Genomic DNA, 18,029 nt, shown 5'->3' with positions numbered 1-18,029 from the left:
TTGAAAAAAGTCATAAAAAAGTCATAGTATAGTATGTCGAAAAAAAGTCATAAAAAAGTCATTGTATAGTATGTCGAAAAAAGTCGTAAAAAAGTCATTGTATAGTATGTCGAAAAAAGTCATAGAAAAGTATGTTGAAAAAGTTATAAAAACATCACAGTTCCCTGATGGTTTTCTATTCCAGTTGTGTGGCACTGCTGCACTTATCCTAACACCAAGTGCCATTAAAATATCTGGCCCACTGATAGGGAGTCCTGCCAAGCATGTTGTGGGGGAGGGGGGTCAGAGGTCAGAGAGGACTAAAAATACGTGAAGTTAAAAATGAGAAAACAGTTGGGAATCTGGAGTATGAAGGGAAGGAACTGAAATTGATATATATATATATGGGAGAGGGTGAAAGGTGACCAAAAGTTGTGCGATCTGAGGATTTGAAAGCAGAATCAGAGAATGACTTTTCCCCCAAAGGGAGGAACTGCTTACAGGAAGGAGATCAGGGAAGTCTGTTTCCGGATTGAAATTCCTCCACCAAATTCCACCAATAAAAAAAAAAAGGTCTGCCTAAATATCCAGCTCTGTTGCTTGTGTGCAGATTACTGGTATGTATATAGTCTACTATGATGAGTTGACTCAGGGTCATGATGAGTTTCTGTCATGCTCTCAATTTCGCTTACTTAGCCACACCATGTTTTAACAATGACGTAACAGGGGAAACCTTCAGTAGGCTGGTAGGCTACGAGAGAAACAGGAGTGTCTCCCAGCTCGTTCTCTCTTCTTCCAGGGAAAATAAGGGAGTGGACTTTACAGGGTCTGCGCCAGAGTGTTAGGGGCGGACGGGCAATCAGCTTTGACAGGGGAGGCATTTTTTTCACCTCATATAGCCTTTATTAAGTGTATCTTTAACATTATCATGTTTCATGAAAGAAATAAACTGACAGAGAGGTGTATACATACTGCCACTTATGCGCACAGGCGCGCATACACATGCTGTTATGTCCACAGAAACAGGTTCTAAACTAACACCGTGTCTCGTTTTTGGTTTAAAACGAATAAATAAAAAAATCGTTTTTTCGTTTTTGAATTCAAAAGGAATAACGGATTATCCGATGATACCCAGACCATTTTGGTTTCTGTTTTGAAACGAGGAAGTGCTGTAGGCTGCAAATAACTCCTCAGGCACGCCCTGCGTCTTGCTTGTGCCAGGGTCAAAATGTGCGCAGTATTATAAGAATCTTTTACTTCAATATCAGTCACACTCTTGTTAGATAGGGCTTTGGGGCTTTTTATTACCGGACATATCATTTGGCTACAAGACCTACTGGATACAATGTTTTTCTGTTACATATTTTTGGTGGTTTCTTTGATGAATTGTCTGCAGGACTTCCAAGTGTCAAGTTGTGGTAAGTTTTTCTGACTAGTCTGTCTATAGAAGTGGTTATTATCTGCCTTAGTGATAACTCTTATTGTTAGTGAGGCGTTTTTACATAGATGCCATCATATGTAACACAGCTTATAGTTGTTGTTATTAATGTTATGTTTAATGTTCACAGCACTTGTAGTCTATTTATCACAAGGACCGCTAGAGTAACTCTTTCCTGTCCAATAACCCTCTACAACACCTCACATGTGTCTAACAGAGACCTCTCAGCTTTATAGTTTCCGTCTCAACCAAACTCCATTCTGTTCTTGCTGTTGAATTAAACACATCTACATTTGCACAACCTCAGTTATTTTTTATTTAAGAACAAACATTGTAACTTGCACACTTTGCTAATGTATATATAATAGGTTATTCTATGTTGATTTTTGTTATGCTAGTTGTAGTAATCTGGTATATTTATAGTGTATTCCAATGTTCTTTATATTGTGTTTTCTATAGATATATTTCTCTAGTGTCGATATGTACATTTTATTTACTGTTCAGGTGCATTGCCTAGATAACCTGCTGCTGTAACACAATAATTTCCCAATTTGGAATCAATAAAGTACTTCTATCTATCTATCTAATCAGATGTGGTGAAACATGGCAGTTATTGCTTCAACTATTAAAAAATCTTATCTTATCATATTCTTTCATTTTTTAATTATTTGTTTGATTTTCTTTCCTTATTGTTTACTATATGTACTGTAGTAGGCTATAGTAATGTGGTTGTAATACATTATATGTGTTAGCCTCTGTGGATAGTGGTGTAGTAATGAACAAACCATTTGTCATCCCTCTTTTCTCACATTCTGAATATTATACCATTGTGAACTTTGGACATGCTGTGGCAGTACCTACTGTACATATTATAAATATGGTCTTGCAAATTAAGCACATTTGAATTTGGAGTAAGCTAGTTGGCTATATTCACTCACCCACTGCTAGACTACTGTTCTAAAAGTGAAACTGTGACATTCAATATCTTAAAAAAACTGGTTTGAACTGTTGTAATCACAGGAGAATAACCACAGACCATAGTCTTAATTAAGTTAACCTATAATTATATTGATTTATTCAGTGATTGACTAGAAATGCAAATATATGTTGATTCAAAAAACATAACTACATAATGTAAAATTAAAATATCTTTTGGAGTGTGTGCAACATACCATACCAGTACTTATGGAAAGATAGCCATTCTATTTAGGAAAAATATAAATACATTGAGTAAACAAACAAAAACACTGTTATACGATTCAGTATATAGCACTTATTAACATTTGGTGTGTGTGAAATGTGAAATGTTTGGCATGCGCATCTGAATCTGATTGCTAATTTTACATCAAACTGTTTTAAAATCACAACCTTTTTCTGTGTTACAGATGAAAACTGTGCAGATAAACCCGTATTCACTCCATCCAGACTGGTAGTGAAGTTTGGTGACCCAGCCTCTGCCAGCTGCTCTGTGTGTCAGCATGCTTGCCTCGGCAACTTATTTGATGTGGAAAGCCCTGTGGGAGACAAGACAACAAATGGAACCACGGTTTCATGGAGGGTTGACAGACTGACTGAATGGCGCACATCTCCCATTTGCTATTATAATTATGATATTACTAATGACAACTGTTGTACCTACCTGCCTGTTACTGTCTACCGTAAGTAAACAAAATACTGTTGCTAGTGATGGTTTAAACATTTATAATCTAAATGAGTAATAAAACATCTTGGGTAGAAGTTTAGATTGTGTATCTGTCTCTCTGTTTGTCTCCACAGAGCCTCCTGATAATGTGTCCATCAGCTTTGTTGATCTCACTGGGCCGATGTTTGAGGGTCACCAGTACACTCTGCAGTGTACAGTACAGGATGTGGCTCCTGTTCAAAACCTCACAGTGACCTTCTACAGAGGACAGACAGCACTGGGTCAACGACTGTCCAACAATAACACAGAGAAGAAACCAGTGACTGAGATCTTCACTCTGAACATCACCACGAGTAAAGAAGATGATGGAGCCCAGTTCTGGTGTGATGCAAAGCTAGAACTGGGACCAGAAGAACCACAGCTCCCTCCAGTGGTGATGTCACAATACATCACCGCCATTGTGTACTGTGAGTGTGACAAGAAAACATCAATGCACCTTGACACCCTTGATTATCATGTTGGTCTCTTTTGCAAAGAATACGTTTTTTTTATCTGTTACTAAAAGCTGCACTAGTCTATATTTTTTATTAGTAATATATCACTTCAATACTTGAAAGTGAAAGGGGTCGCTTGTCGCTCGCAGCCAGTTAGGACACTCCAATAAAAAACAATGTAATCAAGCCCAAGTACATGTCCTAGTTGTTTCCTAAATGCAAAACTATCACTGTTTTGTGCTTTATTTTGCATTGCAGTGTTAAGTCCTTCCATTACCAAACTGAATGACTTAATTTTACTAATAGCTTAGCTGTTATTTCAGTTTAGTTTTTTGTCAGGAGAGAATTCAGCTGAGGGGGTACAGTGACCTTTTTGGACGGGCCTGGACCCCCGTGGCCCGCCCCTAATGCCGACGCTGGTAGCGACCTGTCAATCACAAGGTAGCCACGTCCTAAAGCATACCCTCCTTTATGGTCTATTTGCCTCTAAATGGGACCATAATTTACTAAATGAACATCATGCTGTATTGAAGAAGACTTAAAACTAGCGATTGAGACCATAAACTCATGTTTACAATGTTTACTGAGGTAATAAATCAAGTGAGAAGTAGGCTCATTTTCTCATAGACTTCTATACAATCAGACTTCTTTTTGCAACCAGAGGAGTCGCCCCCTGAGCTCAGTGACTCTAACTTCTCTGAACACAGTGAAAATAAGCTCTGTGGGAAACGTTTATGATACGTACATGTTTTGTTCAGCAAGATAATCTTCACTAATGAACACCACTTTTATGATTTGTGAAGTGTGAATGCTATCGCCAGAAGTAAAAAGCTAACGTTAGGCTATAAACAAACAACACCACAGTCACATGAGCGTGAGTACACAATGAGGCTGTAAAGGCGGACGAGTCGGCGTTTAGTAGTCTCATTTAGCCACTTGTTAGCAACCGCCTTTTATAAGACACATAAAGGCTTCAAAATTCATGAGTGGGGTATTTATTGATGTATTTTTATGTCATAGAACAAAACATTAAAATCTCGTAAGCTTATGTTAACCACAGACCTTATTTCAGGCCTCTATGTAAAAACCCATTGACTTCAAGACGAGGGAACCAAAAGTGCTAAAATGCTAACTCATTGCTGGGTTTTAGGACTCATTCCTGTAGCACTCTATACAGTAAGATGATCATATGTTTCGTACATAAAACACCAATCTGCAAAGGAACTATTATTATTATTATAGCTACAGCTGTTCCTGTAAATAAAGGTGGTGGATTAAAAGATGAAATATTTTCCTCTATGTTTTGGAGTAGTAGCAGAAACTGAAAGTGGAGTACAACAGCCTGTTAGGACGGTACTTTCCACCACTTCTCTACACAATGTGTCTTATATCTACATCAATGGACTTTCAGTTTAAATTTCAAAAAATTGTTCCCATGTTACTGTAATGATGTATTGTATTTCTTCCTCAATCGACACACAGATGGGCCTCATCTAGTGGGGTCATTACATCCAGATCCAATCACCATACCGGAAGGAGACCCTCTACATCTGAATTGCTCGGCTGTGGGAAACCCCAGCCCCTCGTACACCTGGAAACTCCCATCAAACAACCCATCCACCTCCAAGAGCAGCGTTCTCAACATCAACTCTGTAACTTCTGCGGATAAAGGGCTGTACACCTGTTCTGTCGGAAACTACCTAGGGGGTGTCACTGTGAAGTTTGACGTGGATGTAAAAGGTGAGTTTTACTGTCCAGTCTTCAGGGTTATGACTGTTACTGGAAAGTTAGTGCAACCACTATTTGCTTTCACATGCTGCTTTCTCACAGCAGTTGAGAATTGATGCTAACACACATGACATCAAGAAGGAAGTTCATTGTGGTTTTTGGTTTGACGTGAGATATTCTCTGTTCCTTTTTCTCTTTACCCATCCCCCTCACCCAACTCTCTGCAGGAAACAACACGGTAGTCATTATAGGTGTGATAGTAGCAGTTGTTGTTCTGGCTGTCATCTTGGGCCCGATTGGATACTTCTTTCAAACGGGAAAGCTCCGTTTGCCCTCACGACACTCTTCCGTGCCCACTGCAGAGTAAAGTCTACGGGAAGGTATGAAAATGTGTACGAAATATCGCGCTATAAAAAATGTGACAATATGCATCGTCGAGGGTTTGCCAAGTGAAATGGGGAACTATAGGTTCATGTTAACAAGTCAATATTATGTGGTGGTTATTTGGCCACATTTTACTGAAACATCCAATACAGCTGTTAAATATGCTGCTTTACTATTTCTCTCTGTTGTATTTCGGTTGTGTTACTACAAAGGACTTCATAACTTAGTCTTCAGAGATGTACTGTATATATAAAGCTTAAATACTATGTGAAAATGCTCACATTGAACTTCACAGCTATGTTAAACCACTGAAAGCTTGTGCCTGACTGCAGCTAGAGCAACAGTTTCCGTGTGCATGCATTCTTCATGTGGCTATATTTGTGTGTATGTGTGTGTGTTGTAATAATGCGCTCGCTTAGTGACACTGAAAAAGAGGAATTCATGTAAGCAACAACTGTATAATAATGAACTGCGCACTGGAACTCAAATAAGGAAATATTGTATAAGCTTTGACCATGTTTATTTTAAAAATTGTAAATAAATGATCACTTTGTGCAATGAGATGCATCCCAGACACTTTTATTGATATTCTATTGTATTTAAAGTAGTTGCAAATACATAGAACAATATTAAATGGAGGTATTACAGTCACAGATTGGCCTTAGATTCCCGTAATCCAATGTCTGACCTTGCCTGAAAGATTGAAAGCGTTCTCACTAAGTTTTACAGTCAGACAAAATGGCAAGTAGACTACAGCAAACCCCCAAAGTACTGATGGAACTGTTATAAGTAATTATAGATTTCCTGTTTATGAGATTCTTCATCGTTAGGCTAACTCTGACTCTTTCAGATCTCTTTTTGATCTCTGAGGCTTTTACGGAGAACTCCACTGCGAGTAAATACATCCCAGAAATGTTTCACTCCCACTCTTTTCCTCCCGTCCATTACCACATCTCCTCTACTATGAGGAAGAAACTTGGAGGAGATGAGAAGAGGAAAAAGGGCATGAGAAACTTTATTTTCGATCACTAATATTAGATAAACTTCTGATGAACTAACTAACTTTTTAGGAGGGTACAAGGGGTCTTTAGGGGGAGATAGCCGGTCAACAGTAGATGTCACATAGAAGTGGTGTACATCATCTGAAAGCTGGGAACCTGAAGATTAATTTGCGAGTTGTTCTAGTCATAAATCAGAAATAAACATGAATTAATTAATGAATTAATCGATGAATTAATTAAAATAAATTGTGAAAGTGGATAAGGGCTTAGAACATTATAATAGAGGTATATGATGACCATTCCCATGCTCTATTATGTCTCATAAGCAAGTTTTGGGTTGATACCATTTGTTACACAGATTTGGTGCTAAATTTAACCATTTTTTACCACTTGAGAATTGATAAAGATGATCAATAATCCCTCCAAAATACCACATTATGACACCAAGACCTTGAGGAACACCATAGAAAAAGCCAGGTATCAAAAACTTTTGACAAAAAAAATCATACAAATGTCATATTTTATTTGAATATGGTCTAGCATGCCGTCACATGCACTTACCATTTACAGATCAAACGATCTGCCTGCATCTGTTGTCCTACTGCGGTCAACAGCGCCATCTCCAGTCTGCTTGGGGACAGACAGCCCACAAACTATCAGAAGCCTGTATGGTGAACACCAATCAATCTGGTTTCCTCATCTGTAATATATTTACTGTAGGGAATCATAAAATGACCATGATACATCATCAGAGATTAAGGACAAACAAGCCTGTTTTAGAAATGAGTTCTGTCCACACAAACACGCCTGAAAACCCATATCACATCATAATTCTGCGGTTGGTTGCTTAGTTAAAAACAAAATACAACTATTGTACCAAAGAACGTATATTGCTAAGAAGTGAAAGCCAATTGATCATTCTATTGCAACATCAGTGCCCAGCACAGGGTCAGCGCCAGAGTGTTAGGAGCAATCAGCTTTGACGGGGGGGGGGCATTTTTTTCACCTCATATAGCCTTTATTAAGTGTATCTTTGCACTTCTGTTACATCATGTAAACAAACCAGGAACATATCAGCTGTGAGCTCCAGATCAGGCTGGAGCTGGAGACGTAACCACTCAAAGATGGGTTAGTAGTACTTATCTTCCTATGTTCGTACTTTTTTTTTTAATCAGAAAACACACGTTTTATTTTTTATATTTACTGGAAAAAAACATACGATATAGCCAAGAGCAAGTAGGTTGTTATCTAGTGATCTTCTCCAGCCAACTGCCACCTTATTTTGGTTTCTGTTTTTAAGGTACTGTAGGCTACAGATAACTCCTCAGGCACGCCCTGCGTCTTGCTTGTGCCAGGGTCAAAATGTGCACAGTATTATAAGAATCTTTTACTTCAATATCAGTCACACTCTTGTTTGATAGGGCTTTGGGGCTTTTTATTACCGGACATATCATTTGGCTACAAGACCTACTGGATACAATGTTTTTCTGTTACATATTGTTGGTGGTTTCTTTGATGAATTGTCTGCAGGACTTCCAAGTGTCAAGTTGTGGTAAGTTTTTCTGACTAGTCTGTCTATAGAAGTGGTTATTATCTGCCTTAGTGATAACTCTTATTGTTAGTGAGGCGTTTTTACATAGATGCCATCATATATAACACAGCTTATAGTTGATGTTGTTATTAATGTTATGTTTAATGTTCACAGCACTTGTAGCCTATTTATCACAAGGACCGCTAGAGTAACTCTTTCCTGTCCAATAACCCTCTACAACACCTCACATGTGTCTAACAGAGACCTCTCAGCTTTATAGTTTCCGTCTCAACCAAACTCCATTCTGTTCTTGCTGTTGAATTAAACACATCTACATTTGCACAACCTCAGTTATTTTTTATTTAAGAACAAACATTGTAACTTGCACACTTTGCTAATGTATATATAGTAGGTTATTCTATGTTGATTTTTTTTTGTATGCTAGTTGTAGTAATCCTGTATATTTATAGTGTATTCCAATGTTCTTTATATTGTGTATTCTATAGATATATTTCTCTAGTGTTGATATGTACATTTTATTTACTGTTCAGGTGCATTGCCTGGATAACCTGCTGCTGTAACACAATAATTTCCCAATTTGGGATCAATAAAGTACTTCTATCTATCTATCTAATCAGATGTGGTGAAACATGGCAGTTATTGCTTCAACTATTAAAAAATCTTATCTTATCATATTCTTTCATTTTTTAATTATTTGTTTGATTTTCTTTCCTTATTGTTTACTATATGTACTGTAGTAGGCTATAGTAATGTGGTTGTAATACATTATATGTGTTAGCCTCTGTGGATAGTGGTGTAGTAATGAACAAACCATTTGTCATCCCTCTTTTCTCACATTCTGAATATTATACCATTGTGAACTTTGGACATGCTGTGGCAGTACCTACTGTACATATTATAAATATGGTCTTGCAAATTAAGCACATTTGAATTTGGAGTAAGCTAGTTGGCTATATTCACTCACCCACTGCTAGACTACTGTTCTAAAAGTGAAAATGTGACATTCAATATCTTAAAAAAACTGGTTTGAACTGTTGTAATCACAGGAGAATAACCACAGACCATAGTATTAATTAAGTTAACCTATAATTATATTGATTTATTCAGTGATTGACTAGAAATGCAAATATATGTTGATTCAAAAAACATAACTACATAATGTAAAATTAAAATATCTTTTGGATTGTGTGCAACATACCATACCAGTACTTATGGAAAGATAGCCATTCTATTTAGGAAAAATATAAATACACTGAGTAAACAAACAAAAACACACGTTTTATTTTTTATATTTACTGGAAAAAAACATACGATATAGCCAAGAGCAAGTAGGTTGTTATCTAGTGATCTTCTCCAGCCAACTGCCACCTTATTTTGGTTTCTGTTTTTAAGGTACTGTAGGCTACAGATAACTCCTCAGGCACGCCCTGCGTCTTGCTTGTGCCAGGGTCAAAATGTGCACAGTATTATAAGAATCTTTTACTTCAATATCAGTCACACTCTTGTTTGATAGGGCTTTGGGGCTTTTTATTACCGGACATATCATTTGGCTACAAGACCTACTGGATACAATGTTTTTCTGTTACATATTTTTGGTGGTTTCTTTGATGAATTGTCTGCAGGACTTCCAAGTGTCAAGTTGTGGTAAGTTTTTCTGACTAGTCTGTCTATAGAAGTGGTTATTATCTGCCTTAGTGATAACTCTTATTGTTAGTGAGGCGTTTTTACATAGATGCCATCATATATAACACAGCTTATAGTTGATGTTGTTATTAATGTTATGTTTAATGTTCACAGCACTTGTAGCCTATTTATCACAAGGACCGCTAGAGTAACTCTTTCCTGTCCAATAACCCTCTACAACACCTCACATGTGTCTAACAGAGACCTCTCAGCTTTATAGTTTCCGTCTCAACCAAACTCCATTCTGTTCTTGCTGTTGAATTAAACACATCTACATTTGCACAACCTCAGTTATTTTTTATTTAAGAACAAACATTGTAACTTGCACACTTTGCTAATGTATATATAGTAGGTTATTCTATGTTGATTTTTTTTTGTATGCTAGTTGTAGTAATCCTGTATATTTATAGTGTATTCCAATGTTCTTTATATTGTGTATTCTATAGATATATTTCTCTAGTGTAGATATGTACATTTTATTTACTGTCCAGGTGCATTGCCTAGATAACCTGCTGCTGTAACACAATAATTTCCCAATTTGGGATCAATAAAGTACTTCTATCTATCTATCTATCTATCTATCTATCTATCTATCTATCTAATCAGATGTGCTGAAACATGGCAGTTATTGCTTCAACTATTAAAAAATCTTATCTTATCATATTCTTTCATTTTTTAATTATTTGTTTGATTTTCTTTCCTTATTGTTTACTATATGTACTGTAGTAGGCTATAGTAATGTGGTTGTAATACATTATATGTGTTAGCCTCTGTGGATAGTGGTGTAGTAATGAACAAACCATTTGTTATCCCTCTTTTCTCACATTCTGAATATTATACCATTGTGAACTTTGGACATGCTGTGGCAGTACCTACTGTACATATTATAAATATGGTCTTGCAAATTAAGCACATTTGAATTTGGAGTAAGCTAGTTGGCTATATTCACTCACCCACTGCTAGACTACTGTTCTAAAAGTGAAAATGTGACATTCAATATCTTAAAAAAACTGGTTTGAACTGTTGTAATCACAGGAGAATAACCACAGACCATAGTCTTAATTAAGTTAACCTATAATTATATTGATTTATTCAGTGATTGACTAGAAATGCAAATATATGTTGATTCAAAAAACATAACTACATAATGTAAAATTAAAATATCTTTTGGATTGTGTGCAACATACCATACCAGTACTTATGGAAAGATAGCCATTCTATTTAGGAAAAATATAAATACACTGTTATACGATACAGTATATAGCACTTATTAACATTTGGTGTGTGTGAAATGTGAAATGTTTGGCATGCGCATCTGAATCTGATTGCTAATTTTACATCAAACTGTTTTAAAATCACAACCTTTTTCTGTGTTACAGATGAAAACTGTGCAGATAAACCCGTATTCACTCCATCCAGACTGGTAGTGAAGTTTGGTGACCCAGCCTCTGCCAGCTGCTCTGTGTGTCAGCATGCTTGCCTCGGCAACTTATTTGATGTGGAAAGCCCTGTGGGATACAAGACAACAAATGGAACCACGGTTTCATGGAGGGTTGACAGACTGACTGAATGGGGCTCACCTCCTATTTGCTATTATAATAACAATATTACTAATGACCAGTGTTGTACCTACCTGCCTATTACTGTCTACCGTAAGTAAACAAAATACTGTTGCTAGTGATGGTTTAAACATTTATAATCTAAATGAGTAATAAAACATCTTGGGTAGAAGTTTAGATTGTGTATTTGTCTCTCTGTTTGTCTCCACAGAGCCTCCTGATAATGTGTCCATCAGCTTTGTTGATCTCACTGGGCCGATGTTTGAGGGTCACCAGTACACTCTGCAGTGTACAGTACAGCATGTGGCTCCTGTTCAAAACCTCACAGTGACCTTCTACAGAGGACAGACAGCACTGGGTCAACGACTGTCCAAGAATAACACAGAGAAGAAACCAGTGACTGAGATCTTCACTCTGAACATCACCCCGAGTAAAGAAGATGATGGAGCCCAGTTCTGGTGTGATGCAAAGCTAGAACTGGGACCTGAAGGACCACAGCTCCCTCCAGTGGTGATGTCACAAAACATCACCACCATTTTCCAATGTAAGTCTGACAAGAAAATTAACACACCTCAATTTTGTGTTGAGCAAAGTACTAAAACCCTGCTGTTATGCAAAAAACAAACCCGTTAACACATAAGTTAAAAAAAAAGTTGATATTTGGTCATATATGTGTATATATACGTGTGTGTGTGTGTGTGTGTGTGTGTGTGTGTGTGCGTGTGTGTGTGTGTGTGTGTATGTATATGTATGTATGTATATATGTGTATATATGTATATGTGTGTATATATATATATGTATATGTGTATATATGTGTATGTATATATATATATATATGTATGTGTACATGTGTATGTATATACTGTATATGTATATATATCTGTATGTGTGTGTACACACATATGTATATGTATACAGTATGTGTGGACATGTGTATGTATATATACAGTATGCATGTGTGTGTGTGTGTGTGTGTGTGTGTGTGTGTGTGTGTGTGTGCGTGCGTGCGTGCGTGTGTGTGTGTGCGTGAGTATGTGCGTGAGTGTGTTCTTGTTTGCTTTTTGCATTAATAGCTTGTGTTGTATTTCTCTCCATCTCTTCCTCCTCAATCAACACACAGATAAGCCTCAGCTGGCGTCATCACATCCAGATCCAATCTCCGTCACAGAAGGAAAGCCTCTACAGCTGAGCTGCTCGGCTGAGGGAAACCCCACTCCCTCGTACACCTGGACGCTCCCATCAGCTCACCTTTCACCCCTCCATGGCAGCGTTCTCACCATCAACTCTGTAACTTCTTCAGATGAAGGACAGTATATCTGTTCTGTCAGCAACAGCGTGGGGACTGTCACTGTGAAGTTCAACGTGGTTGTCCAACGTGAGTTCAAACTTAAACTGTTCCTTCTTTCTTTACATAAATCTCTGATTCGACTCTCTTTGCAGTCAACTACATGCTCATTTAAAACGCCCTGACAGCAGGAGTTGCCTTGGTTACTATTGTCATCATCTGCAAATGTGGATATTCTTAATAATTCATATGTTAGACTTAAAAAGCAAACTTATAGTAATAGTTTAATTTTCTAAATGCTAAATTCATGTAAGCATAGTGTTTCTATAATTTATCTTTTTGTTAGCTTTATGGAGCAGCTCCTGTGTGGAGCCCCAAAGCTGTCAAAAGGCAGGAAGAAATTATTACATGACTAATAATACACCACTAAATAATACTGTTACTTGAGTTTAAACAGAAATATACCTTTCTTTTAACCTCCTATGATTTGGTAAAATAAAATAAAACAGAATACATTTTATTGCGTCGAAAGGAGCCAGTTGAGGTGGTTCGGGCATCTAGCACGGATGCCTCCTGGGCGCCTCCCTTGGGAGGTGTTCCAGGCACGACCAGCTGGGAGGAGACCACGGGGAAGACCCAGGACTAGGTGGAGAGATTATATCTCTACTCTGGCCTGGGAACGCCTCGGGATCCCCCAGTCAAAGTATAACCGCCATTGTGTACTGTGAGTGTGACAAGAAAACATCAATGCACCTTGACACCCTTGGTTATCATGTTGGTCTCTTTTGCAAAGAATCAGTTTTTTGATCTGTTACTAAAAACTGCACTAATCTATATTTTTTATTAGCAATATATCACATCAATACTTGAAAGTGAAAGGGGTCGCTTGTAGTGATGAATCCACAGATAATTATCACCAGACTCCACAGTCCCCCTCTTATACTTTTATAGTGTATTTCAAAATACCAAAATTGTTCATAAACTGGAAACAAACTGTGAAAGGGTTAAAGTTGTAAGATGAAAACACAGACAACTCCAAGACCGGATAACGCCGTGGTAGCGACCTGTCAATCACAAGGTAGTCACGTCCTAAAGCATACCCTGCTTTATGGTCTATTTGACTTTAAATGGGACCATAATTTACTAAATGAACATCATGCTGTATTGAAGAAGACTTGAAACTAGCGATTGAGACCATAAACTCATGTTTACAATGTTTACTGAGGTAATAAATCAAGTGAGAAGTAGGCTCATTTTCTCATAGACTTCTATACAATCAGACTTCTTTTTGCAACCAGAGGAGTCGCCCCCTGCTGGCTGTTAGAAAGAATGCAAGTTTAAGGCACTAAGGCACTTAAGGTCCACTTGCCCACTGGACACTTTACGCTTCGGTCCACACTGAAAATATCTCAACAACTATTGGCTGGATTGCCATGACATTTTGTACAGACATTCGTGATCTCCAAAGGATAAATCCTACTGACTTTGGTGATCCCTTGACTTTTCCTCTATCACCACCATGAAGTTGACATTTGAGGTTTTGAGTGAAATGTCTCAACAACTTTTGGATGGATTACCATGAATTATTACACGGCTGTGTTGAATACTCGATTCGGATTGGTCAATCACAGTGTTCTAAGATCTGCTATTTCTTTATAGCAGACCGTTGCTATGTATAACAGACCGTTGCTATGGGCGCGGTTCTGATGTCGGACTCTGGCGGACCGTTTTTGTGTCAAAATATTGATTTCTTCAGTAATTAGCCGTAAGAAGCGGGATAATGTACAGCTAGCGGGTCATTGTCGTGAAAGAAACCCCTTCAGGGGGATGAGAGACCCCTAGGCATCGCCCTGTTAGACACATAAAGGCTTCAAAATTCATGAGTGGGGTATTTATTGATGTATTTTTATGTCATAGAACAAAACTTTAAAATCTTGTAAGCTTGTGTTAACCACAGACCTTATTTCAGGAATCTATCTTAAATCCCATTGACTTTCAGACAAGGGAACCAAAAGTGCTAAAATGCTAACTCATTGCTGGGTTTTAGGACTCATTCCTGTAGCACTCTATACAGTAAGATGATCATATGTTTCGTACATAAAACACCAATCTGCAAAGGAACTATTATTATTATAGCTACAGCTGTTTCTGTAAATAAAGGTGGTGGATTAAAAGATGAAATATTTTCCTCTATGTTTTGGAGTAGTAGCAGAAACTGAAAGTGGAGTACAACAGCCTGTTAGGACGGTACTTTCCACCACTTCTCTACACAATGTGTCTTATATCTACATCAATGGACTTTCAGTTTAAATTTCAAAAAAATTGTTCCCATGTTACTGTAATGATGTGTTGTATTTCTTCCTCAATCAACACACAGATGAGCCTCATCTAGTGGGGTCATTACATCCAGATTGGTTTGACGTGAGATATTCTCTGTTCCTTTTTCTCTTTACCCATCCCCCTCACCCAACTCTCTGCAGCAAACAACATGGCAGTCATTATAGGTGTGATAGTAGCAGTTGTTGTTCTGGCTGTCATCTTGGGCCTAATTGGATACATCTTTCGAACGGGAAAGTTCCATTTGCCCTCACGACACGAGTAAAGTCTGCGGGAAGGTATGAAAATGTGTATGGTAGGGGTGTGACAAAATATCATGCCACGAAATATCGCACTATAAAAACTTGATGATATGCATCGTCAAGATGAAAAACTGGATCGTGATATCAGAGTATAATAGGTACTACGTACATATGGGGCTCCGGGGCTGAAGCTGCAGCATCTCAGGGTACAACTCATGCTCAGTAAAATCTGGTCTGCCCTCGCCGAAATTGAACCAAACAATTGTAACGCACAGCCGCAGCTTCTCTGTCTGAGCTCCAGACACATCAAAACACACACACAGCGCAGTCAGTGAACAGCTATCGTATCGTATCGTGAGCTGAGTGAATCGTCACACCCCTAGTATATGGACATTTGTTACTGTGATGGAATTTTCTATTAATTAATTATTTAAATTTGAATTATTAGTTAAGTTATAAAAGGTATCACTTACAGGTGGCAGAAAGGCTCCCCAAACCCTCGGACGAGCCAATTCACTCTTTTCAAAGTTGGTGATAAAAAAAAATACTAATTAAGTCCTTGGACAAGGTGCTCTCTGTTTGTCTCCCTGGTGGAAAGGCCCATAATAGGTGCTGTTGGTGACCAAAATAGCGGTGAAGGTCAAGGGCAGAGCGGAATGGGTCCATGCTACAAGGTGCAGAGCAGCACCTCCTGCTACTGGAGAGGGCAAGCAGGGACGTGGCAAGTGACAGGATGGTCACTCCTTCTCCTCTCACTGCTGAGTGGGTTCGGTCAAGGGACCGAGCAAACTAATCCAAGGAAATCGGAGCATGAGGGCTCTCATGTTCCAGGTGCCGAGCTGAGCCTTGAGCTCGGTAGAACAACAAGCAACCCAGTGATTGCAACCATTGTGAGGAGGGTTGAGCCACCACCCAACACTTTGTTACACACCGGTGTGGTGGACAAAAAGTGAGAAAAAGACTGAAGGATTTGGGGAGGGGGTGTCCGAGCTGCATTGATGGTGTCCGAAAGGAGGGTGAAATTGCATCCTGCTTCCGGGTAAAGAAAAAGAAAAAAAATGATTTATGATTTGTGAATTACTTCTTTACTTCAATTTTGTTCCATGTATTTCTTATTCTATTATCTATCTTGTTTCCTTGTATAAGAAGGAAGATTAACTTTATATTAAGTTTAAAATTTAGCGTGTGATGTCATTTAATCAAGTGTGTTTGGTTATATTTGAAACGTAATCAGGTGAATCATCCTATATCACCCTGAAGATAATTAATTAATTAATAATTTGGACGGACGGGACAATATGGGTTTTCCCCTCTTTTGTCATCTGAGGTTTTACCTTTGTCCTGTCCAGATAGAGTAGTTAGCACATCTGGTCTTTTTGCTCCATCTCCTGTAAAACCGAGGCGGAGTTTTTGGCCATTTGTCAGTAGATGCATGTGACCTGCGACCTCTGTCAAAGAGCTCTCTAAACCTTTACAGGGTTTTGGGAGGTCTACAGGTAATTTTCCTTGGGAGGTCTTAATTGGCTTGAAGACGGAACTCATAGGTCAGTGCTAGAGGTTAAGGGTGAGTTTTTTAATAATCATATGTGACTGTTTTTGGATTTTGACTGTTTAAATTAGTCATTACTGCGTGAAGTGGATCAACCCTGACAATGCTCTGGTGCTCAATTGTTAAATTAATAGGTCACACTGGGGGGTAATTAGTGTTGATCTGTCGATCAAAAAGGAGGGGTTGTGATGGAATTTTCTATGAATTCCTCTCTTCTTGGTCGGGAGGTCAGAGTGTTTGTCAGAGTGTCCCTCTGTTGACATTATTGGGTTGGAGTCCTGTCTAGGGGAGCCGCCGTTATCTGTACCAGTCGCTGGGGCAACCAGGGTCAGAGATGCCAGAGGAACGGAGTATGTCAAAACATGATAAGGGTAAGACACTGAGCACCAGGGAGGAAGGGCAGAGTTGTGAGGCCTTCACGCAGAGAGCACCTCAATGTGGAGACCTGACAATTGCTCCTTGATCAAGCTTCAATAAACCTTCTATGTAAGACATCAACAGCTCCGGGGCCTCTTCCTTCCTATAAGTTAACTTGTGTATCAGAAATTCCATCACAGGATGCTTAAGACACACTATATACTGTAGAGCATATGGGAAACACAATAGTCAACACCAGACAGTTTTGGACACAAGGAGAAATGGGTCATTCCCGTTATGCAGCGACATTTCAGCCACATGACTTTTGAATACGATAGGAAAAGAAAAAAGTAAATAAATAAAATACTCCTGTAGTGTATTAATCATGTTAAAGGAAAGCTCTCACATGATGGCATTTTAACACCTAAATATTGATACTCTTGTGGTTACATTTCAACAGCAGCACATAATGTTATATGTCATTACAGTTGGCAGCTGTGTCCTTAGGTTTTCCTCCTTTTCACACCTTTGTGAGTGAAGTCAGCATCTTGACAGATCAGTTGAGTAAACAGCCACCGAGCCATCTGGTTTTATGAGTGTAACACAACTGCAGACTGAATGAGAAGCTGCCAAGATCTGATTCTGAGACACTGGCTTACACCTCTGACATATAAAACTCATACATCTAAAAAAAAAAATCATCCAAATGTCCTATTTTATTTGAATATGGTCTAGCATGCCGTCACATGCAGTTACCATTTACAGATCAGACAATCTGCCTGCATCTGTTGTCCTACT

The 18,029-nt window shown here is 38.4% G+C and overlaps 2 protein-coding genes across 5 annotated transcripts in view; both read left to right on the top strand.

The window, feature by feature from the left end:
* Nucleotides 1-17,993, top strand: part of LOC119485453 (vascular cell adhesion protein 1-like) — a 57,783-nt gene extending 39,790 nt beyond the window's left edge. The window contains exons 6-10 of one of the 4 annotated variants that reach the window (XR_005206271.1): nt 3,194-3,526; nt 5,036-5,293; nt 5,509-5,661; nt 15,801-15,840; nt 16,006-17,993. Coding sequence is in view for 3 of the 4 variants with exons in the window: in XM_037765082.1 (XP_037621010.1) it covers nt 3,194-3,526; nt 5,036-5,293; nt 5,509-5,648 (731 nt within the window). In the remaining variant the exon portion in view is untranslated. Of the gene's footprint in view, nt 1-3,193; nt 3,527-5,035; nt 5,294-5,508; nt 5,662-15,361 lie in introns of all 4 variants that reach the window. The other 3 variants (XM_037765082.1, XM_037765081.1, XM_037765083.1) reach the window with 3 other exon arrangements.
* On the top strand, nt 9,562-16,278 carry LOC119484912 (vascular cell adhesion protein 1-like). The gene is made up of 5 exons (XM_037764093.1): nt 9,562-9,862; nt 11,281-11,553; nt 11,672-12,004; nt 15,124-15,160; nt 15,924-16,278. Exons 1-5 carry the CDS (start codon nt 9,790-9,792, stop codon nt 16,276-16,278), a joined length of 1,071 nt encoding a protein of 356 aa, XP_037620021.1. The 5' UTR covers nt 9,562-9,789.
* Nucleotides 17,994-18,029: the final 36 nt, after the last annotated feature.

This window comes from Sebastes umbrosus, chromosome 3 (assembly GCF_015220745.1).
Source record: "Sebastes umbrosus isolate fSebUmb1 chromosome 3, fSebUmb1.pri, whole genome shotgun sequence".
Classification (NCBI taxonomy): Eukaryota; Metazoa; Chordata; class Actinopteri; order Perciformes; family Sebastidae; genus Sebastes; species Sebastes umbrosus.
This window is presented reverse-complemented; position numbering and strand designations above follow the sequence as displayed.